A 27075-nucleotide genomic window follows, 5' to 3' on the forward strand; every position below is an offset into this window, starting at 1 on the left:
AAACCTCAAGCACAAATGCAAAACTAATGCCTTCCACGTTTTGTTGCATCTTTTACACCTTTTTAACACATTTTACAAACAAACTTATCTTACATCTTTTTATTGCATCAGCTATAGCAACTCCGTGTTTTTAGAAGGCTTGGAGATGTGGCTTCTAACTCGCAGCTGATCGTGTGCATTCTAGATTTATGCAATCACATCCAGTAAACACACTACACCGCCCACTGCGTAAGAAGGAATGGGGCAAATCATTCAGAAGATTCCTTCCCAGTCGCACTGAAGAGCGTTAGCTCCTCTAGTCCGGAGAAAGCTGGGAGGTCCAGTGCATCCCTCGCGATGCTCTGGTCTTCCTCAGTACTGCTCAATGCTTGAGATGCAGTAGTACTTCCCTGCAACAAATGTTTAAGTTAGCGGCTACCATGTGTTGACTTCTGTACAAAATATTATCCCGTGGTGAGCTGTAACTTATGATGCTCTGCATTGCATTTGCATGCCATGTAGGCTCCATATAGACCTTTATACTAGCTCTAGTATAAAATTATACTAAGATTGAGACACTTATTTTGAAACGGAGGGAGTAGTAAATAGACAAATTGTAAATGGCTAAATTACAGTGCTTTGGAGCTCCCGGATGTAACCAACTAACAGTAGCTCAAGTGGCTCTCCCGCTTTGGCATTGCAGCAGGGATCAAGGAAACACATGTGCTGAAAAATAAAAGAACACAATTTTTGTAAGAACAGACAAGAAAGGACACAATTCCAAAGCAGGAAAGCAAAACACGCAGCGAAATATCATGCTAACTTACACACAACTGACCTCCCATACAAAAATAGCCCTTTAAATTTATAGCTTAACAATGCGCATATGTATAAAGGTAATCGAAAATTAAATGAAAATACAAACCATCACTCTTCCAACAGCCGACGGAGAAAGGTCCCACCCAATGCTGACCACCACCTTAGATACTCCATGTTGTTCTAACTTGGCCCAACCAAAAACAATTCCTGATAATTGGCCAGGAACAGAATCATAGGTATGTTCACCTGTTTGCAAGGATCGGCAAGTAACAACAACGAGCACTTGTCAGCATTTCAGAAAGAAGACGACTAATTCGCGACATCTTACACAGGTTAACATGATGGAGAATATTAGCTACCGTGCTTATGATGGTGATATTCTTAATAGATTGTCTAGTAATAGTTACCTTTACGAGACAACATGGGAACACATTATGTACAAGATGGTAACTAGTGTATTATCATGTGGTAACAAAATAATCTGGAATTTTTATGGAGATGTATTAAAGTGAGATAAGCTAGGGGAAAATGGATTGTGAATGGAGATGCGATTTAAGCTACACTTTTTTATTCTCAAAATTAGCTTTAATGCGCTGGTGCCATCATTTACTTGTTTTTTTAAGAGTGAATTCCGTTCTTTACCCCTAAGTTTGACAGTTTTGACACTAATTACCCCATTTAAGAGAATTTCATCCATTATACCCCATTTAAAAAAAGTGTTGCCACATTTTACCCTTTTCTATTATTTGTGAGCATTCTGATCTATGGGTCCGATTGCCAAGTCCACGTATGATGATGTCACGTGGTCGGTTTTTTCTTTTCTTTTGTGAATTAATCTTTGGTTTTTTCCTGGTATGATTTCCTCATGTAAAACCAGTCCGCGCCGCTGCGCTCGACCGGACGTCCGGTCCTGGCGATCTACGCTCGACCTGAGCCGCGTCATGTTCGCCTCCAGCGCACACACAGGTTGCCCAACTTCTAACCGCATGCACCGCTCTCGCTCGTGTTACAGGTCGAATCTGGTGGACCACGATCATCCAATCTCGCCACATATGCTTCAGGATTATACAAGGAACAGAAACAGCTTCAGGATTTAAGCAATTGTAAGAGAGAAAGAGCTTCAAGATTCAAGCTGATAAAAACAATATGCTTCAGGCTTGTACGGATAACAGATAAAAGCAATATGCTTCAGGCTTGTACACAAACAGCTTCAGGATTCAAGCGGATAAAAACAATATGCTTCAGCCTTGTACACAAACAGCTTCAGGATTCAAACGGATAAAAACTGAAAGCCTAACCACCGAAGTGAAAAATAGAGATTTCAAGCAAGTGTAAGAGAGAAGGAGATTGCCATACCAATTCCTCCTTCCGGCTCCGACGATCCCAATGAAAACTTGACCCGTCGCTTGCCGCTCGTCGCCTACGTTCGTCCTCCCCTCTGCGAAGGAAGGAGCGGAGTGGACTCGGCCAGACTTGGGCACGATCCTGCATGCGACTCGAGGCGAGCGATGTATACCGTGATTGGAGGCGACTATGGTGCAACAGACTCAACGAGATATGTGGCGAGATTGGATGATCGTGGTGCAACAGATTCGACCTGTAACACGAGCGAGAGCGGTGCATGCGGTTAGAAGTTGGGTGACCTGTGTGCGAACATGACGCGGCTCAGGTCGAGCGTAGATCGTCAGGACCGGACGTCCGGTCGGGCGCAGCGGCGCCGACTGGTTTTACATGAGGAAATCATACCAGGAAAAAACCAAGACGAATTCACAAATGAAAAGAAAAAACCGACGACGTGGCATCACACGTGGACTTGGCAATCGGGACCCATAGATCAGAATGCTCACAAATAATAAAAAAAGGTAAAATGTGGCAACACTTTTTTTAAATGGGGTATAATGGATGAAATTTTCTTAAATGGGGTAATTAGTGTCAAAACTGTCAAATTTAGGGGTAAAAAACGGAATTCACTCTTTTTTTAATTACTTTTTCTCTGCATGATCTTAGCAATTCCATATTTCACCATGTATACACATAGCTATTCTTACTTATTGCATGCTATAGATTGATTTGAAATATAACCTTTACATGCATCATGATGCATGTACTTTGCTTGCATGTGATCTTGAGAGATTGGAGGGGCAGAGCCCGCAAGAGCAATATTTGTAGTTTGATGATTATCTTATTTTCTTTTAGAAATCACCATCTTTGATAAGATCTACTCCCTTCATTTCTAAATAAAAGTCTTTTTAGAGATTCCACTACGGACTACATTTGAAGCAAAATGAATGAATCTACACTTTAAAGTATGTCTATATACATTTATATATAGTTTCTATTGAAATCTCTAAAAATACTTATATTTAGGAACAGAGGAAGTATAATCTTGGCTGTCATTGTGGTATTAGAAGTGGGAGGAAGGTCCGAGACCTGCTACTATCATATGAATATTGTTTGAGATCACATTTCCTATGTGAGCATTTGAGTACAATGGTTCCATGGGCAATGCACCTTGAATGCCTGCAACATAAGTGCCATCTATCAGACTTAAATTAAAAAAAAGTACGAAATGGAATAATTGTTAATGGAGAAATCGAGAAAATCACGGTCGTCAAATGGAGGAAGACCCCATAGTTCGGGATGGAAGTCCAGCAGTGAACAGAGGACAAGATCGGCAATTGAGTAACGTTGCCTTTCAGTTTGGAGTGATGGAACAGCGACTACCATTGCCCCAGAAGCCTTGGCACCTCGGATTCCAACACTAGTAAAGTTTTGCCAACAAGTAGAAAGTAAACATTTTTTGGAAGCAGAAATTAAACTGAATGTCGAAGATGTCCTTTGTAATGCATGAATGCTTGCCATTCTATTTCTGAATTTGAGAACATTTATTCGAATTTAGCCCCCATTTTCTGCATATGCCGTAGAAGATAGCAAGTACAATGTGTTCCATTCAAATGAAAGCAACTTGAAATTTTGTATGTTTACATCATCACGTCATGTACAATAACAAAATTTTGGTGGAATATTTGGGAAACTGTTTGTTGTCGTGTATGCTAAACTCTGTTCTGTTCCTTAGTGAAGGAACACATGTACCCACAGGGGCTTATAGTTACAGAAATGTCTCTCAGTAATATCTAATACTTCCTCCGTCTTAAAATTATTGTCTTAGGTTTGTTTAGAAATGGATGTATATAAATACTAAAATATGACTAGATACATTCATATCTAGACAAACTTATGACAAATTTTTTGGGACGGAGGGAGTATTTATGTTCTATTCTGTTTTATTATTATTCATTCATTCTATATTTTATTTTGCCTTCTCTTTTCGCGTGTGTACGGAACAACAAACTTACAGAGAATCTTCTATGACCAAACATGATGATGGACTTACACCGAGTCTCTTGGCAGCTTCCAGATATCTAGAAAACAAAGAGATATAAAATATTACATGATCAATAATATTGAATGTGTTTGTACTGTGTTTTTTTAAAGAAAAACAATACTGAGTTGATCACCAGGTTGTCGGCCAAATTGATCCCAAATAAAAATAGCAATAATGTGAAGTATATACATAAAGCAATACTACAAGTCAACTGTTGATGTTAACCTGGAACACAGAAGGTGGAATTTGGCTCTATATATGTCAACCGTGCAATCTTCAGTACTTGTGTATGGTTTCGGTTGTTAATTTAGTGGAAGCTTCAATGCGCTCCTCCAAAATAATGGTGGAATAGAAATATAGAATGAACAAACAAAGGATTACGATGTCATGTCTATTCTAATCTCACACAATTCCATTTACACCAAAAACTGTTTGATTGCACCACAAGAAAACTTCGTCAATCTCAAGATGATGTGCCGGCTTAGTCTCTCGAAGGTGCTAATAGGCCTGCGTACGTGCGTTTATAGGGACAAGTGTACACTCGTGTATGTGAGCGACTTCGATTGTACTCTGTTAAAAAAATGATTCTTTTTAAGTGAATGAAATCTTTTGAGAGACTTAGTGCACATAAATATTTGGAAAATGATTCTATAACATTGAATCGTACTAATAATACATACAAAATGTATCTGAGAGCTTTAATCCTGCAGATATCTATCGAACCAAATAGGGCCTTAGGGTCATAAAGTCCTGTGAGAAAATGATACTCCCACAGTCTTTCTATTGTAAGCTTTGAAAAATCATTTCGTACATGTCAGGGCAAGGTTTTCCACGAGAAACCTGATCAACACCAAGAACCTCGGAAAAACAGTCTTTAAGTTCTGCAAAATAAGGGATTTTTATTAGATGATCATCACATACAAAAACTTAGCACTAAATTATTTCTTGAATATTCTTTTATGTATCCATGAACTATGTCATTCCGGACTACCACTGGTTACTTGAGTCGCAATAGATTCCCATTTGAAGACAATTTATTCTGGAAAAAAAATCATCATCTACAAAAAGCAACGAACAAACTCCATGCGCCTCATGGTTTTTGACAACCGCAAGCAAAGCGTCTCACCCCCTACGGATTAATTGCCCCTACGGACAGAATAAAGCCACTATAGATTGAATATTTGTTGGGATCATACCCCAACCTTGTCGGTGCTTAGGCTTGGGGCCACCACTCTTGAATAGAATGACGATTGTGTTAGACCAACCACCTTGCACGCCAAGTGAAACAAAAGTCCATCGACATCCCCAACCAGATCCGCCAACCCTCCCAGTACACCTCCGCAAACCAACAGAACATCGATGCCAAGAGAAAGTCACTAGAATAATCAATTCAAATTTTCGCCACCATCTCGAGGCGAAGCACCGGACGAAATCGAACTCCTAATAGGCTGCCCAATAGATCCGGTTGCTCAAATCAATGTGACCGGGCCCTCATAGGCCCACCACCAGTCGGGGCGTGGAGGAGGATGCATGGATGGACTTAGACTTATTCCATTTACATAATGTCGCCACCACTGTCGCTAGGACATGAGAACCAAGACAAACACGGAATGAGACTACACATTCAATGAAGAGCCAAAAGTTCCCCTCCACATCCCCACTCCCAGATGGTGATCGGAGGCAAATGAGAACGACGACCTTGTCAGACGAGAGGAGGAAAGCTTCACAAGTATATTTTTTCGAACGAGCGGTTGTTTTGTAGAACTGATGTTTTCAGAATCCATTTTAGCTCTAGAGAGCACATGCTCCTCCATGCCAAAACTGGACATCCAATTTTTTTTTTTGAAAAAATAGATGTGTTCATTGCCACACCTAAATGGTACATAAAAATTTCTAAGGGAAAAACTTATTTTTTTTTCACTGACTAAGCATCGATATCCCATATGACATGAAATTGTCAAGCACACTTGATACACTACTATGAACATCTACAAAAAAAGTTTGAATTTTTAAAATTCATTTTGATTTTACTGTTCATTAGGGAGCATATGCTTCACAGAGCCAAAAATCCGACATTTTTTTTCTTTCTTAGTCCATCATCCAACTATATCCCTCCATATGTGAACATCTGCATATGTACTCTGCTTCCCCTATCACTTTCTCCCTCGTGATATCACACCTCCGAGTTTGCAACAAAGAAAGAGATCAGGTCCCAGCTCTAGCTCCCTAAGGGGTGCAGGAAGTCTAGAGAAGTATGAATAAACATGCTAAATGCAAGATAAAACATTTAATTGGAAATGGAAGGACTTTACAGCTTGGTAATCACCAACACGAACATCTTACGAGAAAAAAAAAAGGATTTTATCTCTTGTTTTGTAAAAGTATATTCTCTCCGTTCCTAAATATAAGTAATTTTAGAGATTTCAATATATACTACATACAAAACAGAATGGATGAATCTATACTATAAAATATATCTATATACATCCTTCTGTAGCCCGTATTAAAACTTTTAAAAATAATTATATTTAGAGATGGATAGAATACACAATAAAATATATATAACATGACTCCCCAAAAGGAAACTCACAGCTACTTCCAAAAAAACTATATTTAATATATATTGAAGATTTTAATTTTCTATTGGTCATGTCAACTTATCTAATGCACGTGGTACTCCATATTGCTATTATCCAAAAGCTCCGGTTGAGATGAGGGTTTTTGTAACATTTTGATTTTATTTTACTTCAATACGGAGTTTGATGTTTTGCCTCGTTGCATGTGCCTTGTGCTTCAACTTTGTAGACCATTCGAACATTTGTAAGATAAATGAGAGCTTTATTGATCTCTAGTCTTTGTGTCAGATCGATGCAAGCTTTCACACCAATCAGGACATTTGGCTTACTTTTGAATTTTCAGGATTGACCATTGGCAGGTAAAACGTACAATGCCGAACCCCCTAATTTTGGGGTGTGCGTGCCACACAATGGTTACACACGATGTATAGGCCGGGAGTCATCATCCTTTTAATTTTTTTAAAAAGAGTATCTACTCCTACATCACAAACCTTCTAGTTTCATAATTTTTTGACCGATGGTTCTCATCTTGGAGTTGGAAGCAAGTGCCAGTGGTATTCCATTCTTGTGAAGATGCTTGAGAAGTCTTCTAACCCCGGGAAGTGGTTTTGCCTTCTGCCAGCTGGACAACAGTAGAATCAAGCCAGGTGGTTTAAAGCCCTGGGTTACTTGTGATGAACATACAAGCAACCCCCCCAAAAAAAACGAGTTGAGGTGAACATGACATTACAGATTTGATCAGTGCGCCAAAACGAAACGAACCTTTTGAGATACAAGGGGAATATGGCCTGAGAGTATTCCTCGAGAGTCAGCGGCAGCCCGTAATCTGTGATGATCCCAGCCGCGTACTCCACGTATCTCTGCCCCAGCCTCCCCTCTTCCTTCTCCGCATCTACTGACTTCCCATATGTCGCCAGGAAATCGTTCAAGACGCCCCTCGTTACACTGTCTGCACCAACACACACATCATCGTTTACAAACTCCATTCTGGAAATTATTGTAGTGGCGCTTTCTTCCAGAAGGAGATGTGTGTACCAGTGTCCAGGAGGGTGTCGTCCAGATCAAAGATCACGGCCGATACGTGATGCTTTATTGCCGTGGACGAAGTACCGGAGAGACGACAAGGCGAGGCACTACTACGGTGACGACGGGCCGGCTGGGGTTTAAAGATGGGAGGAGAAAGCAGAAGAGGGGTTTGGGAGCATACTAGTGATGGCAATCGAGGGTGATGGGGCGGGGTAACGGTTCTCTGCCAGTTTTTTTCAGGTCGAAGGGCTCTCCGGCCATGCCCGTCGCCGGAGGGCAGCCGCTGCCTGTGGCCTTGCCCACAAAGCAGCAGGCGACACTCCATGAAACACGGGGGTATATCAAGAAGCAACAAGTGCAGCAAAACGAAGATCTGAGAGAGATGTAAATGGTGCAGTGGGATCAACTAGTCGCCACTGACCACCGGCGGCGAGAGTTGGATGGCGTACTCGGGTGGCAGTGGTGGTAGTAAGACGGGCTGTGGTTTCTGTACGGAGAGAACGAGCTTGACATTTATAGCGGCTGATACCGGGACGCGGTGTTTCCAAGCCTGAGATCAAATGAGCTTGGATGAGCAGTACCTTTGAAAAAAATTCAATTTTTTTGTGTGCAAACATTGACAAAAGTTTTAGTGCTCACAAAATTTCATAACAAAATAACATTTGTGGAAGTCGTAGCGAAAAAACAAAATTAATGCTTCAAATGTGTTATTTTCAAAACATTTTGGAGCACTCATTTTCTTTTCATGTTTTGATGAAATTTTGAAAGCACTAAGAACTTTTGTCAATGTTTGCATAAAAAAAAATCAGATTTTTTAAATACGTTTTCCATTTATTTTGAATTTTACTGTTCATCCCAAGCTCAAATGAGCTCGGGAGCAGAAGATGACTTTTGCTGATACTGCCACTCTAACACTAATGATAGTTCATGCTACTCCCTCGGTTCTAAATATATGACGTTTTGGCAGTCTTTATGATACTCCATCCGTTCCTAAATATATGACGTTTTGGCAATTCAACATAGGGAGTATTTAAGCGGAAATTGCTTTTGGAGGCCGAGCTCCATGAAGGTCTTCAAATGTAAGCTTTAAATTTTGTTAAAATTCGTATTTCAACATTTTAAAAATTCTGAAAAAAATACATATATAGATGAAGGTATAATACATAAATGTGTAAATTTTCAGAACTAAATAAGTCGAAATGAGGGCTATGCAAAAAAGACAAATATTAGCCTTTTTAGTACATGATACTATTCATGCTTTCAGACCATGAATTTATTTATTTTGTACAGGTCGAGTTTTAAAGTATTTCGGCCTGCAATTTTACAAACACATGGATTACACCGTTGTTTAGTTGTACAATTTTTTTGAGATTTCTTGAAACCAATTTTTTTTCTTCGAAAATTCCGTCTTTCATGGAGGCTGAGTGCCAAAATGCCATTCTTGTATTTAAGTACCTTATCATTCTTGTTTTTTTTTTGCATGGAGCAACCAACTACTACCTTGTATCGAAATAGGTATAGGTAAAGTAACGATCCATACAACCAACATCCAAAATCCGAATCACATCGACGGCTGGGACAACAACACAATCATGTCCAATAAACAGAAGAGAAACAAGAAAAAAGCACCTAGTGGTTGCTGACAAGCGGCCCTACGTAGACGATAATCGACGCGTTGTAGCCAGAAGCACATCCAACATGAGCCCAAGACGATCACAGTCGCACTATGTGGCGAGCGGGTGCTAGTGCTGCAGAAAAGCTAAGAATTTGAAGGAGTCAATGCGTGTCTTGAAAAGACCCGCTAAATAACCATTTTATTATGTCTCGTTCATAGGGTCCATGACATCGCTACAAAGATAAGCTAGCATAGGCGGCGATGTCGCCTAAGACCGGTAGTCCTGGTCTGGAGGAACTCCGCGAGGTCCAGGTCCTCCCACTCGGCCCCCAGTGCATCGCGGACGAACATCCATAGGACCCGAGCAACCGTATATGAGAATAAGATGTGAGTCTGAGTCTCCAGTATCGCGCATAAGGGGCACTACCCGTCGCCTAGGCCTTGTCGCTTACGCACCTCTGTCTCCGAAGGGATGCGACCTTGTAGTAGTTGCCACGCAAAAATCTTAATCTTCAGGGGCAAAGGTGCCTTCCATAGCGGGAGAAGCCAAGGGGTGAAGGGTGCCTAGCAAAGTGCATGGTATGCCATGCTCAACGAGAACTCACCCGACGGTGAGAGCCGCCAGGACACGGTGTATGGATAATCCGACAAAACCGATGGTAGGGCGGCCCACAGTCTAGACGAGTCGTTACTCTCCGCTTGTCCAAATGCATGACGGAACCGGATATTCCACTGCCCAGATCGAGAAGACGCAAAGATAATTAGCAACGGGTTAGCGCATATGGAGAAAAACCCAGGGAAGTCCACGCTAAGTGGCACGGTACCTACCCAGGGTCCAGTCAGAATTGGGTCCCATCCCCATTTCCTATGGAGAAGGATATTCCTAGGAGAATGTCCTCCTTGATCTTTTGAATAGATCACCAAAATCGAGACTCTCACAAGCGAGAGCATGCCAGGAGAGGACCGCCCCTAAGGTATTTTTCTTGCAAGAGCTGCACCCACAAGCCGCCCTCACTTCGTAGGATCTGCCATACCCATCATAGCATGAGTGCAACATTTATCCGGCGGGAGGCCATAACGCCCAGGACTCCTCGGTCCTTAGGCAAGCATATGTCCATCCACTTGACCATGTGATACTTTTGGCGGCCATTGGCATCCTGTTAGAAGAACCTAGCGAGCTCCTTATCGAAAGCACTATGAACACCTTTCAATAGGATATACAACCCCATCATATACATGGATATGCTCACATGGTTAGAACTAATAAGGAGCAATTTTCTTCCTCGGAAGTAAACTGCACAGACAACTCTAGTATAACTTTTCCATGTGTATGTAAGTTGGGTCCTTTTGGTCTACGCTTCTCTTCATCAGCGGTGGTTGTTGTTCTAGTGTGTTGGTACTCTGAGGCCTTAGCACAACGACTTTTCGACTATTTACTACAACAAGATTTGCCCGGCTCCGGTGATTGAGGGGCAATCACGGCGGCACGTCTTCAACTCATTGTAGTGTTTGTAGTCCTTGCTAGATGGTCTACAGATCCAATTGTAATTTTCAAATTCTTTTGTTCTTTGCACTACCTTGATAGTCGATTAATAGATCAAAAGTTTTTCTCATAATAAAATAATTGATATTTTTGCATAATCTTATACATCTATAAATAGTTCGGGCAAAGTTAGCACAAAGTTTCATCTCCTTGTTCACTCTAGGTTTTGTGAAGAAAGGTTTTTGCTACCCAACAATTATTAGGTCAAACTAACATTCAGTCAATCAAAGTTGGAGTTAACATTAATCAACTCTAGCCAACAATAAAATCAAAAAAACTATTACAATATATAACCAAATTCATCGGTTAATAAAAAAACGATCGAAAGCTGGTACATTCTCGATGCATGCGCCAATCCCAAATTGCACACTAGATGAACCGCTCTTCGTCCATAACTACTAAAGTTGACACTTCAACAAGACAACATTTTGCAGAGTGGCCCCTCATGCTTCTGAACCTCTGCAAATCACATGCGTCGGCCTTGGACCATGCATTACCCAAACTATTTGCTCTGCCACTCATGAGTGTATTTTATATCGATTTTTCCATCGAATTCAATCATGAAATTCTTGAGATTTATTTTGGATCATCCTTTTTTTGCGAAAAGGACTCATAGCTGTTACAGAGGTTCACCATCATTACAAAGCACATCAAACATAAAAAAATAACACGAGCTCCTTGGAGAACCAAACAACCACAACCGCCGCCAAAACGAGTTGTCGCACCATTGTCGCAGCTTCCTTACCGGGGCAGACCTGACCTTGTCAAGAATCCAAGGTAAGTCTTCATGTGCATGGCTCTAAAGACTAGCACCCCATAGCTACAACCATCATTGTTGAACCCTTGAATTGATCTTAAGTGTCTAACATCAAAAAAATTCATACACAACAAGAAACTGTTACCTCGCCATCCCAAGGAGATGCTAGTAATCTACAATAGAGCACCTTTGATTCTGTTACTACAGACGAAGCCGAGGAGGATTGGAGCCCGGAAGACCAACTTGAAGATAAGTGCAGTCATTTTTCACAATGCCGCTCCCATGATAGAAAAAAGGGGAGGCACGACCGCGATCTCGTTGGTGAAGCCTAGGGGGGGGACAAAACTTCACCCTAGATGCCACCATGGGAGGGAGAGGAATAGAGTGGTTTATGAGTCACTTTTTTAGAATACCTCATTAACACTTTTGAATTATCCCATTAACAATTATTTTTAGTTTGTTTTATCAGTTTTTTTCAGGTTTTGTAGGATATTTAGATGAATTACATCCCCTAAGAACTCGTCACGATGAACATATCCAATTTATTTTATAGAAATTACAAGCATTAGATGCAAGGTCATTGGAGTATTCTACAAATGAAGGTCCCACCACTTTTGCCAAATAAATATCTAACACTTGGATATTTTTGAGCTCATCGACATTAATCCAACGAGTCCAAGATCACCTCAATCAAATCTGTATGAAGATTTGGTGGAAAAAATACTAAATAGTCTTAGAGTTTGGGAACAAATGACCACTAAGACGATTATTGACCATGGTTCGACGCCCATAACATAGATGGGAGAGGGTTACCTAAATCATCATTAATTTCCCATTTCAACTACAGACTAAGAGTTATTTGTTTCCTTGGTTTCATGGGTAAAAGCAAATGATCTTCACACTAACAAACTCCCTTCTCATTTAGGGGATGGTCACTTGATGAGTTATATTTTTGCACTCATTTAAGCCATGTTTAAACCAAGATATTTCATTAAATGAGACATATTCACTCTGATATTGCTACTAATGACTAATAAATGCAAAGGATTCCACAAATCCTCTCTTTGATATTTTTCCACAGGAAATGGGTTAAAAAGGGAAGAAATCATGTGGGAAAAAGGAAAGGAAGGAGATTGGAGAAGAAACAAGTCACCAGGAGGTGCCAGGAAGCAACCAAAGCCAATGATGGTGTTCCATGCGAGCGCACGAGCGGTCGTTTGTCATGTAAATCGAGGTAGGTCATCCACGTGAACATCATTGATAAAGGGGACCCTCCCAAAATGTTAACAAAAGAGCGTCGAGCATAGCGGGAACCTCATCATCTCCTAGACATCGCCATCTTCATCTCCATAGCTATCTCCACCATCATAGTGCTCTCTCATCTAGTTCATACTTGTAATCATGCATCACACAAGACATCTATTGTAAGACATTTTGCAATCAATCAATCTCAAGATGTGTTCTTTAATGATTTCTTCTAGCGATGTGATATCCATGTGTGAGTAGCCCGATAAGGTATGGGGTGCGGCATGACCGTGCAACCCTAGGTATTTGGTGAATGGATCAATGGGAGTCTTTGACATTTCATCTCGTATGTGTAAAATAAAAGTGTTTCATGAAGTGTCTCTTGTCTTATCCGCGATCTTCATCCTTGCAGGTACCCAGGATCATGGAGGTTGAGCACTGGTGATGCTAGGAGCAAGGGGACCGTGAATTGTTACACTGAATACCGGTGACAGTAAGGTTTGGTAGGGTAACATGGATCATAACCTTGGGGATTCATGAGGTGTAGTTATTCAATACCAGTGCTTTTATCTGATATTATTATCTTAATTATCGGGGCAACCCTGTGAGACAGATAGGGCATTCGGTAGGGCAACTTATTCTTGATGTAGGACTCGAACCGGTCAAGATGTAATTTGGACACATCCCTCATGCCCATACAAAGCAAGCACATCTTGATGGCTGACTTCCCGAGCACAAAATAATATCAGTTTTTATCCCAAGACAAATACATGGTTGTAAGCATTAATACCTCATCCCCGTACCTTCTTTTTATTCATAAACGTTGAATCACGATTTGCTTCCAAAGTTGAATTGAGACTTTGGCAAAAAAAGCTTGATAGAGACCATTGCTTCAAGGAAGTCTTTCTCTCATGGGTTCGATACCCAGGGTCCCCTTTGGGGAAATAGGTGCTGGATACCATTTATTGTTCCAATATCAGATCAATAAAAAGGAGATATCAGTCCCTTTTTCTGGCGTCGTTGTCGGGGAGGAGTTTAGTATTCCTAGTCTTTGTGCTTAGAGTTTTTTGTTCAAGTTAATTTTCAGTTTTTAGTTTTTAGTTTTTAGTTTAAGTATTATTTTGTTGCAAATATTTTCATTTGAAGAACCAAAAAGTTACTATGGCTCGTAATCTTGGGAGTTTTGATACTCCTAGCAACAATTTAATGGGTGAACCAATAACATAACCGGATGTTGCAGCTGCAGAATATAAGATCAAACCGAACTTAGTGTCCATGGTTCAACACGACCAATTTGGAGGCTCTGTTTCAGAAGATGCGGGTATGCATTTACATAATTTTTCTGAATTGTGCAACATGACACACATAAAGGTTTATGACCCATATGCTTTTAAACTTCACTTATTTCCTTTCTACTAAATTGTTGGCTTTTAGCTTTGCCTAAAGGCAATATTACTTCTTGGGTAGCTTGTTGCAGTAATTGTTTATCTAAGTTTTGTCCACCTGCAATGATTTTGCAATTACGTTCTCAGATTACAGGTTTCCAGCAAGAGGAACATGAGCCACTAGTACTTGTGTGGGAAAGAATGGAAGAGGCTATAAGAAACTGCCCCAATTATGGAATGGAGGAGTGGACAATCCTTCATATGTTCTATAATGGCTTGAATGGCATGGCAAAAACTATGCTTGGTACATCTGTAGGAGGAACAATCATGGGAAAGCCCCTAGAAGATGTCAATAAGATATTAGATGATATGCAAGAAAACCATGCCCAATGGCATGTTAAGAGCACCACCACCAAGAAGGTGAATGTAAAGAAGAAAATAGCTCAGGGTTGAAAACCGAGCTAGAAGAATTTCTCTTTGATGAAAGGTAAAGAAGACGTAAATTTGAACGCCATCACTAATGAATATATTAGTGATGTGAATTTTATTGATCGTAATAGCTATAATCCCAATTAGAAAATTAATGGCTATGCTCCTAAACTCCCTTATCCAAATAATGGAGGAGCATCCAATAATTTTAATGGAGCTAATGTTAGCAATAGAAATACCATTGAAGAAATTCTTATAAGTTTTATTGTTAGCCAGACTGAGTAAAGTGAAAACTTCAAGAATATCTTGGAGAATCATGATAACTTACTTGGTCAATTGACCAATAAGGTTGTTGGACTAACAAATGATGTGCAAATACTTAAAGTGAGGTCCAAGAATATGGAGGCACAAGTAGCAAAGATAGAAGAGAGCCAAATCTTGATTTTGGCCAAGTTTGTAGGTAAACTAGAGCCTAACCCGGTTGGAGAAGTTAAAATGGTAAGAAGTAATGAAGAGAAAGGTGAAGTACTTGACATAAGCCATGTGCCGGATTTCAATTATACCATTGCAGATTTTGTCAAGACGATATCCATGAAGTATCCACTACCAGACGTAACTAATGATGAGGCATACAATGTCTTTGTTGAACAAGTCGCAACCAATGTATGTGAACTTGATGATGAAAGAAAGAAGTTGTTTAGTAAGTTAGGAGCTAAGCAAGATGATGCTTTTGAACCAACTACAGAGTTTAGTGCTTTATGTAATCTTGGGGCAAGTGTTTCCACTATTCCCAATTTTTTTATGATAATCTCAATCTTGGTCCATATGCTAGTACGAAGATTATATTAAATATGGCAAACTCTACTGTTACTCAGGAAGTAGGCCTTAAGCATGGAGTTATAGTTCAAATTAATGATTGCCCTGCCATGATTGATCTTGTCATAGTAGATATGTCTGAAGATCCAATTGCTCCTATAATACTTGTAGACCTTTTCTAAGGACTATAAAAGTTGTAATAACTGTGTTTGAGGGGAATGTTCGTTATGATTTACCAGCTAAAGATTCTTTCATAAGACATTTCCTTAGGAAAAAGAAATTGAAAGCCTACATAGGAGGTGGCATCATTTTGAATGCCAGAAGCTATGGTCTGGGTGTTCTAGCACCACCTTGATGACCACCATGGTCAAGCTATCCTACCGAAAACAAGCACTTCATGGGAGGCAACCCAGACGAATAAATAGAGAAGTAGTTTTTATTTTTGTTGTTAATAGAAGAGTGATTGAAGTTTTGTATGAGGAAGTGAGTTTGGAAGAGTCATTCTAATGAAGGCCTATCCTTGTGCAATATAATATATTGATGTTTGAATGCCTCAAATTATGTCTATGTATTTCTATGGAACTAACACTGCAGGAAAACAAAGAAAAATGTAAGTTTCGGAAGAAATAATCCACAATATGGCCATTCCTACGACCACAATGGTCGCACATGCGGTTGTTTGATGTGAGGAGGTTCCATCGCAAAACAACCAGAGAGAACAGAGAGAAAGACGATGTTTCAAACAGGCACACATGCCCGATCAAGCAGTCGTTTTGATTCATAAGACCGCAGAAGGAGGTATTTCACTCCCATATCTATCTTTTCTTCTTATTATTCCTCCAAACCTCTCCAAACTCTAGCAAAGCTTCACACGATCTCTCTACTCATTCGTTTTCAGTTTGAATCCTTCCATGTGAATCGATATATGACATGTTTCTCCTCCGATTGTTGGGGAACGTCACATGGGAAATAAATTTTTTCCTACACTCACCAAGATAAACCTACGGAGATCAACATTTACGAGAGGGGGAGTGCATCTAAATATCCTTGTAGATCGCTAAGGAGAAGAGTTAAGAAATGCAGTTGATGTAGTCGAATATCTTTGCGATCCAATCACGATCTGTCCCGCGATCCAATCACGAACGTCCATATCAAGTGCCAAATGGACGACACCTGCGCGTTCAACACACGCACAGTTCGATGATGATGTCACCACCTGGATCCAGCGAGCAGTAGTGGAGTTGAGGCTGAGTTCTCCGGCAACACGATAGCGTGGCGACAACGGTGGTGGAGCAATCTCGGCAAGGCTTCGCCAAGCACTGCTCCGATCGTGACGGTAGAGAAATTATACTAGGGAGAGAGGAGGGTAGTGTCGCGGTTGTTTCTCGTGCGGATGCCCTCCCTCTCCTCTAGTACAGGAGGGAGGGATGAGGGGCCAGCGCCCTAGGGTTTCCCTTAAGGGTGGGGCGGCGGCCAAGGGTGCCTTGGCCCCCAAGGAGAGTGGGGCGGCGACCACCCGTGGGCTAACTCAGCCCCTTGGTCGCATGGGCCTCAGGTGGGAGGGGTGGCCAGCACACGAGGGGCTGGTGCGCCACCTCTCACCATGAAAGAACTAATTAGGGAAGAGAATAATTACATGCAAATACACTATCCTTGACATCTTTTATGATTGTGAGCCCCCATAAATTATACTATGCCAAAAATGTTGACATTGGACAAGGAAGACAACATAATAATTTATGTTTGTTCACATTCACATAGAAGTTATATTGTTATAGATCCTCTAACATGTGGTGCTTGCCCAATATCTTTGCTAGCCAAAACTCTGGACTAAGTAGAGATACTACTTGTGCATACAAAACCTTAAACCCAAATCCATGTTTTAAGAGTCCACCATACCTACCTATGGAATATGTAAGATCCTTAAAGTAAGTTGTCATCGGTGCACAAAGCAATAAAAATTGCTTCTAAACATGTTTGATCATTTAGTGTAAGGGAAATTAAGCGTTGTACAAAACTTGTGGTGGCGATAATAAAAGCGACGAACCACATAATAAAGGTTTCCATCACAAGGGGCAATATAACGTGACGTTCCTTTGCACTAATAGATTTGGCATACAACTAAAAAGCAAAGGAAAACCTCTACTTCCCTTCGCGAAGGGCATATCTTTTACTTTTATGCAAGATTCAAAGTATTCTTCTCTACTCCTTTTTATTTTTTCCTTTACTAGAATCATGTGGTGGGCAAAAATCTAAGCATTTATATCTAGTTGAATGTGGATGGTCATGAGTTACTATTGTTGACATCACCCTTGAGGTGAATACGTTGGGAGGTGACATTTTAAGCCCCTATCTTTCTATGTGTCCGGTTGAAACCTTTTGTTCATATGTATGCGATGAGTGTTGGCAATCATAGAATACTAAATGATGGTTGAGTATGTAGACTTGCTTAAAATCTCTGATATGTGACCCTTCCTAAAAATATGAGAAATTATATTGCAAAGTCGATTGAAAACATAGTTTGTTAGTTTTCAACAGAGTTTATGCTTCATACTTCGACGATGTGATGAATCGTTACTTGTTTATGAGAAGTTCTTATGATGAAAATTATATGATGAGAATACTGTGATGAAGTATTTTATAATTTTTATTTTCTATTATAATAATGAGCATGATGCTACTATGTCCATATTTTGTTTTTAACGACACCTCTCTCTCAAAGCATGTGGTCATGATTTTCGTTATCTCCTTTCGCTTGAGGACACGCGAGGTCTAAGCTTGGGGGAGTTGGTACGTCCATTTTGCATCATGTTTTGTTACTATTATTTTTAGTGTTTTTTTGGCATTATACCACTTCGTGGAGTAATTCTAATGCCTTTTCTCTCATAACATGCAAGGTTTATATCAAGTGGGAGAATGCCGGTAGATGGAATTCTGGACCTGAAAAAGCTACATCAGAGATACCTATTCTGCACATCTCCAAATGGGCTGAAACTTCATGGATATTTATTTTCGAATAAATAAAAAATACTGGAGGAAAGAAGTACCAGAGGGGTGCTACCAGGTGCCCACTAGGCACCAGGGTGCGCCAGCCCCCTAACACGACCTGGTGGGTAGTGGGCTCCCTGGCCCACCTCTGGCGACCATCTTCTAGTATAAATTCTCTTCTGACTTGAAAAATAAATAAAGATAGGACTTTTGGGATGAAGCACCGCTGTCTGGCGGAACCTGGGTAGGAGCACTTTTTCCCTCCGGCAGAGCGTTTCCGCTGGAGGAACTTCTCTCCCGGAGAGAGAAATCGAAGCCATCGTCATCACCAACAACACTCTCATCTTTGGGAGGCCAATCTTCATCAACATCTTCGACAACACAATTTCATCTCAAAACCCTAGTTCATCTCTTGTGCTCAATCTTATACCGGAACCTCAGATTCGTACCTGGGGTGTGACTAGTAGTGTTGATTACATCTTGTAGTTGATGCTTTATGATTTATTTGGTGGTAGATCATATGTTCAAATCCAATATTCTACTCCCCCCGTTCCTAAATATAAGACCTTTTAGAGATTACACTATGAACTACATACGGATGTACATAGACATATTTTAGAGTATAAATTCACTCATTTTGCTCCGTATGTAGTCTCCTAGTAAAATCTCTAAAAGGTCTTATATTTTGGAACGGAGGGAGTATTTAATACCTCTCTGATCATGAGCATGTTTATTAATTTTGAGTAGTTACTTTTGTTCTTGAGGCCACGAGAGAAATCATGTTGGAAGTATTCATGTGAAGTTGATATTCATTCGATATTTTGATGATGTAAATGTTGTGATTCCCTTAGTGGTGTTATGTGAACGTCGACTACATAACACTTCACCATCTTTGGGCCTAAGGGTATGCATTGTGGAGTAATAATTAGATGGTGGGTTGCTATAGTACAAAAACTTAAACCCCAGTTTATGCGTTATTCCGTAAGGGGCTGATTTGGATCCCTATGGTTAATGCTATGGTTAGAATTTATTCTTAATACTTTTATTGTTGTTACAGATGCTTGTGGGAGGGTTAATCATAAGTGTGACGCTTGTTCAAGTGAGAACAACACCCAAGCAACAATCCGCCCACATATCAAATTATCAAAGTATCGAACGAAAATTAACCTGACATGACAAAAGTGACTAGATGAAATTCCAGTGTGCCCTCAAGAACGCTTTACCTATTATAAGAAACCGTTAAGGCCTGCCCTTTGCCACAAAAGGATTGGGCTACCTTGCTGCACCTATTATTACTATTGCTACTTGTCACTTGTTACAATTATCTTGCTATCAAACAACTTGTTACCGCTATTCTATTGCTTGTAGAAATTACCTTGCTGAAAATAGCTTGTCATTTCCTTCCGCTCCTCGTTGGGTTCGACACTCTTACTTGTCGAAAGGACTACGATTGATCCCCTATACTTGTGGGTCATCAACTATTAAGAGTAGTTAGGAGGCTCCCAGGGAGGGGGCCTTGCCTTTTCAATCTATGTTTATGTTTGTGTTGGCCTTCTTAAGGGAGACTTGTTTGTTTATGTCTGTACTCAGATATTGTTGCTTCCACTAGCTCATATATACTTGAGCCTTTGCATTCGAGCCCTCGAGGCCCCTAGCTTCTAATATAGGGATATTTAATTTAGTGCCCATGGTTCCTTAGTTGTGCTCAGTTTTCCCCATGCTCCAAACTTGTGCTTGATACGTCTCAAACGTATCTATAGTTTTTGATGGTTTCATGGTGTTATCTTGTCATCTTTGGATGTTTTATGTACATTTTATATCTTTTTCGGGACTAACTTATTAATTTAGTGCCAAGTGCCAGTTCCAGTTTTTTCTGTGTTTTTGGTTCTTTTCAGATCTGATTTTGGAACGGAGTCCAAACGGAATAAAATCCCTGAAATAAATTTTTCCCGAATGGAAGAAGATCAGGGGGCTTGAGGGCCAAGCCAGGAGGGCTACAGGGGGCCCACAAGCCCCCTATCCGCCACCAGGGGGGCGCCGGTGGGCAGGCTTGTGGCCTCCCTGGCGCCCCCCGACCTAGATCCTTCGCCTATATATTCCCTAAAATACAGAAAAAATCAACGGATCCACGAAAATACTTTTCCGTCGCCGCAAGCTTCCGTTTCCACGAGATCTCATCTGGAGACCCTTCCCGGTGCCCTGCCGGAGGGGACTTTGGAGTTGGAGGGCTTCTACATCAACATCATCGCCCCTCCAATGACTCGTGAGTAGTTCACTTCAGACCTACGGGTTCGTAGTTAGTAGCTAGATGGCTTCTTCTCTCTCTTGGATCTTCAATACAAAGTTATCCATGATCTTCATGGAGATCTATCCAATGTAATCCCCTTTGGCGGTGTGTTTGTCGAGATCCGATGAATTGTGGATTTGTGATCAGATTATCTATGATATATATTTGAGTCTTTGCTGATTTCTTATATGCATGATTTGATATCCTTGTAAGTCTCTCCGAGTCTTGGGTTTTGTTTGGCCAACTAGATCTATGATTCTTGCAATGGGAGAAGTGCTTGGTTTTGGGTTTTTACCGTGTGGTGACCTTTCCCAGTGACAGTAGGGGCAGCAAGGCACACATCATGTAGTTGCCATCAAGGGTAACAAGGTGGGCTTTGTCGTAGATATGAGATTGTCCATCTACATCATGTCATCTTGGTTAAGCCGTTACTCTGTTCTTTTGGACTTCATACACTAGATGCATGCTGGATAGCGGTCGACGGGTGGAGTAATAGTAGTAGATGCAGAAAGTATCGGTCTACTTGTTTTGGATGTGATGCCTATAGATATAATCATTGCCATAGATGACGTCACGACTTTGCGCGGTTATATCAATTTCTCGACAGTAATTTGTTCACCCACCGTCTACTTGCTTTCATGAGAGAAGCCACTAGTAAACACTACGACCCCCGGGTCTATTCACACCTATCGTTTCCTTTACTTTGCTTTGTTACTTTGTTGCTTTCAGTTCTCACTTGGCAAACAATCTATAAGGGATTGACAACCCCTTCATAGCGTTGGGAGCAAGCTTTTTGTGTTTGTGCAGGCACTTGAGATACGCCTTCACTGGATCGATACCTTGGTTCTCAAACTAAGGGAAATACTTACCACCGCTGCGCTACATCACCCTTTCCGCTTCGAGGGAACACCAACGCAAGGCTCCAAGGCCACGGGGGAAATCCTTTGCATATTTTCCTAGGAAGTCCCTTAAGGCGTAGCCGTAGCAGAAGGATTCCTGGTGCCGTTGCTGAGGAGTATCAAGACAAGATCTCCCGTCAACACTCCTATTTCTGGCGCCATTGGAAGGTCTTTTGTTGCAGTAGCAGTGCTCACTTTTCCCCACTTCCTTAGTTGAAACTCTCACAGATGATCATAGGAGACTTTTGTCGTCTTGACCGTTAACTCTGACGAGTGGGGCCACGTTAGTCTCTGGAGAAGGACGTTGGACTCTGTTGGCCGTCCCTATGTGGCTTTGCTGGTTGGGCCGTGTTTGTGTTTGTAGGACTAGCCCGATAATAAATAAAACAGGCCTGCTATGGAGGACGTTGCGCCGGACAACCTTTTATGCATGCCCGGCTTTGGCATTGATGCAGCCTGCTATGCATGCATCGACCTTATCGCATGCGTGCACGCCATCACGCACACATCGCTTCACACACGGTATGCACACATCCCTGGATCCCTGCCGCACGGTTGCCGCTCGATCCAGTCGCTCCACAGGCGTCGATTCAGTTGCTCCATCGATGGATCCTGTCGTTTCACGCGTCATAGGCAGACGTGCACGCTCAATTCAGTTGCACGCAGAGCACACACGCAGTCGTTTGACGCGTCGAGTCATGCACGCTCACAGAGGCGCACCCTCGATTCAGTTTCTGCGTCGTTTCCCACGGTGGCATCGATTTACGGTCGCATTGATTCACGCATGCATTCGAGTCACGACGCCGTTTCATTGAACCTCTCCTCTTCCCCCCCCGACTATTTAAACTGCCCTAGGTTGCCTCTTCCTTCTACACATCCATCTGCGCCTCCCCCTTCTCTTCTTCCCCAAAAGACAAAGCAAATACGCAGCGACGTGAAGACGATGCAGTTCAACGGGCCGACGTTCGTCCTGCCCGCCCACCGTGCCGGAGATGCGGTACCCCGCCTTCGTCGTCGTCGAGCGCTCGCTCCATGTGTGGTCGTTCTCACGCTAGAGGGGTGCTCGTGAGCTTGTCGGGTCGTTCCTTCGTGCGGGATTTAGCCACCTCCCGGAGGGCTCGCCGCGCATGTCCCGCCTCGAGGAACATCGTCCCAACAGCCAATCTCCAGCGATAGGGCTCGTCGCCCACTTCACCAACAATTTTGATGCCTACTACCTACTCGTCAAGGTGTTTTGGTGTGGGTGCGAGTTCATCGCATTCACCACCTACAACATCTTCACCGACTTTGAGAGCATCTTCCCCTCTCCCAACCGCATGCACAGCCTCCCATACTAGCTCGGCGAGAACGGCCGGGAGGAGGAGGAGTGAAGACGACAGCAAAGACGATGGTGAAGCCAGCAGTGAAGACGACGGTGAAGACATGGCGGTGTTGCCCTACCCTATCTATGTTTAGTGTGAGTTTGGTGTGAGTGTTGCACATGAGGCGAGTTCTATCTAGGTTTACGATTATCTATCTGTGTCGTGTTATTATATGTAAGAACTTGTATCCCTTCACCTTTATTTATCTAAGTTATGTGTGTTATTTGTTGGAAACAGCAGCCTGACTTTTCTTCCTCTTATATCTCGTTATTCACTGTTATATGCATGCTAATCTAAAGGAACCAGCCCGATGCAAACGGGTGCATCTCAGGCCCATGCAAATTCATGCACGACTCGTACAAGTCACGACTCGTGCTTATCTAATGAATAAATCAAACTAACATGACATGACGATGCAAACGGGTGCATCTCACGCCCATGCAAATGCATGCATGGCTCGTACAAGTCAGGCTCGTGCTTATCTAATGAATAAAGCAAACTACCAAAAAAACTAATGTGACATGAAAACTAGATTAGACTTGTAACATTATATTAATGCATTGTTATAATTGTACTTTGTTTGTCCAGTTTAGACACAGCTAATTGATGTGGGGGAAGACTAACCAAACTAACTAAAAATGATGTGTTTCGGGATGCCTTCTAAAAACAAGAACATATTGTACACGACTTATACTAGCTTGTGAACTTGGGCAATCAAATTGCTGAAAAAATCAATCAGAAACAAAAAAGAACAAAGCAATCATTCAAAAACAAAAACAGAGCCATCACTTGTTTCCGGGCCTCATTCCTTTATCCTATGTGGGCCAATTGCAGTTTGATTCTCTTTGGGCCCGCAAACTAGTTTTTTTCTAGCTGTCAGTGTAACTGACGAACTCGAGGAGAAAATTTGGCAAGTGCGAGAGAGAAGAGATGAACTTGATGTATTTGTGGTGCACAAGTACTGCTTAGTATCATCTGACAAGGTAGGGTATGATCCAACAGTGTAGGTTAGCTAACAAAATAACTGAAAAAATGATAACACTAAACTGGTAGTTGTCTTCTGGCAAAACTGAAAGTGTTGAAAGCTAACAGTAAACTACATACATTCAGAGATCAAGAGTTGTAGGGTTTGCACTCGCATTTGAGATACACACAGTCAAATCCATCACATTATGGTTCAGTGACATGGATGAAGCTAAACAGTAGCAACAACACAGTACAAACATCTCTAATGAGAGATGACCATCAAGTAAAAAAATCCTAGAGCAAGTATTCCTAAAGCTATTAGATTAGATTGCTTCTTCAAATCAATCAGCTGCATCAAGTTCTTGTTCGTCTTCTTCAATTCCCCCTTCAGTTCTGCATCCCCCGTCGTCGGAGGAGCACTGTCATGGGGCAAATTCTCCACAACCGACGGTTGATTGAGCTCGTGGGTTGCATCCCCCCTCGAATCCAGCAAGCCCAACCCTTGAAGCCTATGGATGTATGCATCCATCCACTCAAAATAGTTGCATTTATTCAAGATCTGAAAACGAAATCATGAACACTAAATCCCAAATCTGACAGAAATAAAATTAAAGATAAAGGATGCGAGAAGAACTCAGGTCTAACCTGCCCCTCTGGCCTGCTCTCGCATTTGATGAACTCGCGCCCATAGTTCCCATTCTTGTGCTCCTTCGAAGTCAACCACTTGAGTGGCGTAGTGCATGGGCAGTCAGGGCATCAAGTCATCGGCACTAGACCATACACTGGCCACATGGGATTGGAGGCTGACGAGAAGCTTGACATATCACCGAAGAGAAGACACAAAGGAAGGGAGGTTGCTCTGTCGAGGAAGAAGCAGAGGAAGGGAGGTTTCTTTGTCAAAGAAGAACCAGATGGGGAAAGCAATTGGGCGAGCACGGGGCTGCTCTGTAGCCAATCAGGATGCAGAACCATCGTCATGCGGATCGCCCGTGGAATTCCATCTAGAAGGCCATATCGGACGGGTGGAGTTTGGCGCTAGGGTTATCCAACGGTTGGGACCAGTGAACGGGGTTTTGAGGGTTTGACCAGATCGAACGGGTGGAGTTTGGCGCTAGGGTTATCCAACGGTTGGGAACATTCTGCGGGGTTATGAGCCAATCAATGGGGTTATTAGGGGTTTGACCAGATTTCAAATGACTATAACTAAATAAAAAAATCGCAAAAATAAAATTCGAGCGTAGTTCGTCCGTTTATGTGACAAAGTTATAAAAAATATATAAACTTGGTATGGGGACATTTTTTTGAAAAAACATTTTTTGAAGTGAGTCGTTAAAATCAAGTTCAAATGAGTATAAGTAATTAAAAAAAAAATCAAAATATTACAATTCTTGCGCACATTGTCGTCATATGTGACATGGTTGTGAGAACAAAAATATAAACTTGGTGTAGGTCATTTTTCATGAAAAAAAGCTTCACACAAATGAGCTATCACGTATGAAGTTGTTCAGAGTTCATAGGAGAGTGAGAGAGGGTTTAGGTTTCGATAAAATTCGAAAAAATCACCAAATCTTCATTTTGGAGTGAATAAGAAGAATCTGAACTTACTTTTTCATTTTCATATCTAAAACGTGTTATTTGACGGTTTTGAATTAAAAGCATATTTTTTCAAAAAAAAATGTAGTAGTATGAATATTAATTCAATAAATAGTGAGACTTTGTTTTTACCCTATATATACGAAACAAGTGTTAATAAAAAATATGCATCATTTAGAGAAGGTAAAAAAACTTGATTACAAATAGGCCTATTTACCCTAGGTTTCGAGCTCGTTTCTAGCACATTTCTCGATTTCTCATTCGGATTGATCTCCTACAAATATTGGATTTCAAATGTTCGACCAAATACATAACACAGAGCAATGGACCTCATATGTTTGTTCAACTTCAACTTTGGCTCAAATTAATTTTTTTGGCTCAAATTAAAATATTGATTGAAATTCAAATTTTGAAGAAAATTTTAATTTTGACTCAAATAAGAACCAAAGTACAAGCAACATTATTACAATCAATCCCTTATTACAACAGATAAGTTTTCACAGTAGCTCAAATTGACAACACAAACATCTTAATACAAATCTACCAAGTTTTAAGCGATTGACTCGCCCTCAAAGTTCAAATTCAAATCTTCGACTTGCTCCTTGTGTTCGTAGTTGGCTTTACAGCCTTGCTCCTGGTTTCCCTAGTTGAGATGCTCTTTTCATTCAGACACTTGATTCTTTTGATCTTTACTTGGGGTTTTGGCTTCACCACCTTGCTACTGGTTTCCTTTTGATCCTTTTTATTTGTGGGTTCAATAATCTTTAAAGGATCAACTAGAACAATTACCCCCTCCTCTTCGTATCTTATAGCTTCAAAACCATCAAAGGCCATGGCTTCAAATTCTTCGGTTTCTTCATCTCTAGGCCTTTTCTCCCTAGAGCTGGTAAATAAAATTATAAGCCATAGATAAAAAAGAGAACAAATGCAAACAAAAGGGTAGCTACATTCTACAAATGCAAACACATACCAAGGTGCTAGTACTTCTTCATTTGCTTTAATCTCCAGTGTAGCTGCATTATCCTCTGCATCTTCAATCTCCATTGCTGCTGCATTCTCCTCTGCATCTTCAATCTCCATTACTACTGCATTCTCCTCTTCATTGGCTGGTGTACATCTTTCCTCCTCTCCAAATGATGCCTCCACTGGATTGGAACAAAGCCTAGCAATATGCCCCAGAACTCCACATTTTTTGCAAGCACGCCTTTTTGGTAGACGACCCTCCTCACCTGTTCTGAACCTGTTTTTCTTTGGTCTTCCTGGTGGTCTAGTCATTACGGGAGAGTGGAGTTTAAACCCTGGAGTTTGGTCTACTATGTTCCATTGATCTTTTCCCAAGAGTGCACGCACATTGTCAACATAAGCAGCCATAAATTTGGCAACACAGAAATACTCACAGAAATATT

General features: G+C 41.3%; 1 protein-coding gene across 1 annotated transcript; it reads right to left on the reverse strand.

The window, feature by feature from the left end:
* Positions 1-76: 76 nt before the first annotated feature.
* LOC123441920 (bifunctional riboflavin kinase/FMN phosphatase-like) lies at positions 77-26713 on the reverse strand. Its single transcript, XM_045118089.1, has 13 exons — positions 26640-26713; positions 26459-26552; positions 8207-8272; positions 7795-7915; positions 7522-7708; positions 7251-7381; positions 4995-5064; positions 4155-4220; positions 3405-3559; positions 3229-3318; positions 905-1044; positions 613-705; positions 77-389 (listed from the first exon to the last, which is right to left on the reverse strand). Exons 1-13 carry the CDS (start codon positions 26711-26713, stop codon positions 249-251), a joined length of 1428 nt encoding a protein of 475 aa, XP_044974024.1. The 3' UTR covers positions 77-248.
* Positions 26714-27075: the final 362 nt, after the last annotated feature.

The sequence above is a fragment of the Hordeum vulgare genome, chromosome 3H, assembly GCF_904849725.1.
Source record: "Hordeum vulgare subsp. vulgare chromosome 3H, MorexV3_pseudomolecules_assembly, whole genome shotgun sequence".
Classification (NCBI taxonomy): domain Eukaryota; kingdom Viridiplantae; phylum Streptophyta; class Magnoliopsida; order Poales; family Poaceae; genus Hordeum; species Hordeum vulgare.